Source organism: Ursus americanus, chromosome 3, assembly GCF_024610735.1.
Source record: "Ursus americanus isolate L20-20 chromosome 3, mUrsAme1.1.p, whole genome shotgun sequence".
Lineage (NCBI taxonomy): Eukaryota > Metazoa > Chordata > Mammalia > Carnivora > Ursidae > Ursus > Ursus americanus.
Genome location: NC_142129.1, coordinates 12,557,108 through 12,560,260, shown reverse-complemented (window position 1 = coordinate 12,560,260; position 3,153 = coordinate 12,557,108). Strand labels below are relative to the sequence as shown.

General features: G+C 44.3%; 1 protein-coding gene across 1 annotated transcript; it reads right to left on the bottom strand.

Annotated features, from left to right (window-relative positions):
- Positions 1 to 872: 872 nt before the first annotated feature.
- TAS2R38 (taste 2 receptor member 38) lies at positions 873 to 1,877 on the bottom strand. The gene has a single exon (XM_045792471.2). The coding sequence runs from the start codon at positions 1,875 to 1,877 to the stop codon at positions 873 to 875; it is 1,005 nt and encodes a 334-aa protein (XP_045648427.2).
- Between the last annotated feature and the right edge of the window lie 1,276 nt (positions 1,878 to 3,153).

Genomic DNA, 3,153 nt, shown 5'->3' with positions numbered 1-3,153 from the left:
TGCTTTCGAAGCCTGTCAAGATTTATATGTCTCGTATATCTTTTTCTCTCCTGAGTCTTGTAGGATCTGATTTGAGGAAAGCCTTCCTGGCAGGCAGAGAATGCCAAATCTCTACAAACGTGCCTCTCAGTGAGGCTGTTGTGGCAGTTTCTGATGCTTGGTACAGGCAAAGCACTGTGGTCAGGGGCAAACAGAGCGGAGCCAGAAGGCACACACCAGCGCTGGTATCCTGGGCACCCACTGAGCAAATAGCTCCCCTTTCCTGCTCCTATAAAGCAGATTGAGTGTACACTTCTGAATCCTCGTATTTTCAGACAAAATGACCCCTATTCTCTGGTTTGTGTAGGAGTTCTAATGTAGTACTTCTTGAAGCTGAAGTGACGACACTTGAACTTTAGAGTCTGTCTTTTCATATCTTATGTTTCTACGAGAATTGTGGAGTTTGAAGAGTGTTATGTAATTGCCATAATAGTGAATGTTTCCTAATATTAAGCTAGCGCCTGTTTTAAGAAACAGGTTTAGCAGTCATAGAAAAGCCACTCCTGTTATCTGGGGTTTAGATAGTATTTCATAAGAGGTGATTTCTCATGGGTTGGTTCATACCAAGCACGAATAAACTATAGTATACAAAGCATTTACACTGAGTACCTCACCTCTCTATTTCATTCTTTTTCAAAACAAACTTGAAGAACCCATGCATGCCATTTTTCCTAGGCCAAGATAGAGCTTTAATTGTCTTATTCTACTGTGGGTGAGTTCATTGACGTTGAGTGAAGAGACTCTCATGTTTACAGAAGAAACTGGAATAGGTTTCTGAAGGCTTTATGAACAATCAGAGGCATGTGGGCGAAGAGCCCATTTTGTGTCAGCTCTCAACATAGATCTGGAGTCCTGGGATCTGCCTTGTGGTCTGCCCTTACCTTTAGGCTGCTCTGAACCCAGAGTAAAGTGGTCTCCACAGCTCTCCTCAGCTTGGCATTGCTTGAGATCAGGATTGCTGCATGTATTGAGGGGCAAGCTGCTAGGATCCCTACACAGATCATTACCCCAATCTTGTTGTGCCACAACATCAGTAAAGGCACTGAAATGAGGGCAGCACAGAATGACACAACATAGAGGCAGAAAAAGGAGACGAGTGATCTGAGTGCTTTGATATGGGCCTCCAGGCTGGGGTCACAGGAGTCCTTGGTTTTGACCTTCATTGTCCTCATGTGCCTCCCCAGAGAGACAATCAGCACCCCAGAAGAAACCAGAAAAAGCAAGAAAGGAGGGATGGACCCCAGGATGCAGAAGATGAAGGAATGATAGAAATTGAGTTCTGCAATTTGCAAATTGGGCTCTGTATTATTAATGAATAGCATAGTTGTGAATGCAAAGTCAGGTCTACTAAAAAAGTCCCCCAAACAGAGGAGAGTGCAGATGGAGGAGAAAAACATGGCACCCAGGAGCATCTGGGGGACCTTCCTGGAGATCCAGCTTGCCAAGCAGAGCAGGATGGTGTGAGAGAAACGGACAATCTTGGAGCAGTAGAGAAGACTGAGACAGGTGGTGAGCCAGAGCCCAGCTTGGTTTGTGATCATCCAGAGCATGATGATGACCTGGTAGCTCAGGCTCAGTGGGTCTTTCATCTGCTGGAAGTAGATAAGCTCGAGGGCGTCCAGAAACAGCAGCCCATGCAGGAAAAGCCGGGTGAGGCTGAGACTCAGAAGGATGAGGTCACAGTTGCTCAGTGGCTGCCTCCTCACCACATCCCAAAAATTCACCAAGAAAATGAAGGCATTGGTCAGGATCCCCACTGCAAACTCCAGGGCCGAAAGGAAGAAAAATGCACTCTTGACTTCATAGGACACAGTTATGACAGGAGTCAGAGTCAACATGTTGTCTCTTCTTCTTTGGTTAATCTAAGGCTTACCATACCACCCAGCAGGGAAGGGTCAGTGTACATCATAAGCCAGGACCTCTCCTTCACAAGGCATCAGGCTCTTGCCCTAGATTTATCCCAAAGTGAATGCATAAAAATTTCTGACCGCAAATCTAGAAGAGGGATATTGTTGCTTTGGAATATCTCTTGGTACACAAGGGCTCATTGTAAGAGCAGAAGAATGATGGTTCATTTTCTTGGGTGATGCAGAAGCTTTTAATAAACCTAGGTGTGTCCATACAGCAGCCTCCTCAGCGGGCCCTGGCACAGCATCAGGGATGCAAACAAGACAGCATCTCAGTTTTCCAAGTCCGGTTTTGCATGCCCATCTGGACCTGCCTGGGAGAAGGGAGTGGGATTTGCTTATGGGTTTAAAGGGAAGTGGCAGCAGGCAAAGCATATCTTCTTGATGAATTAAGGTTTGAAATGGTGCCTCTTTCCATTTGCATGCCTTCTTCTATCACCTCTGAGGCATGACTCTTATCATAGACTTTGTTTTTAATGTGGATGAATGCATGGCTCCTCCCCTGGCATCACACATGAGTTAAGATTGCCATTGCTTAAGATTTCATTCAAGCAGCATCGTTACGCCAACCACTGTGCTGGCAAGAGGAGCATTACCTTGAACAAGGCCAGCACCTGCCATGAAGAGAGAGGATAGGGGGTGATCTGGCCTGGATTATTCTATATTCCTGTGTTCAGTTATTCATTGCCTATACGTTTCCCCCATTAAAAATACAAGCTTCATGAAGACATGTAGCAGGGACCCAAGAAATATGTTTTGAATGAATGAAATGTCCACAAATAAAACATTTATTAGTCTATACCATCCCTGTGGATTTTGTCTATGACGGTTTTCACATTCCAAGGCATTATATCCTAACACATAACATACCCTAACATATTTGGCTGTAATTTTGAAGTCTGGCTCTTTTAAACATTTCCAAATATTTGATGTGCTTGGTATTTCTGGCATCTCTAATTCCCCTCAATCTCTAAAGGAATATGAGCTGATTTTATGATCCCTTCTGCAAGCTCCATAAAAATTCAGGTGAGTTCCTCAATGGACATTTGGAGAGCTGATCATTTAGAGACCGGATGTTGTTTTAGAACATTTCCACCGGATCTGGTGCTTCTTTTGCACTCTTACAAATGCTGTAACTTTTCCAGTTCTTTTATTATTGTCCTTCATGCTTCATCCAGTCACTCACTCATTCTGTGGAGTGAATGAT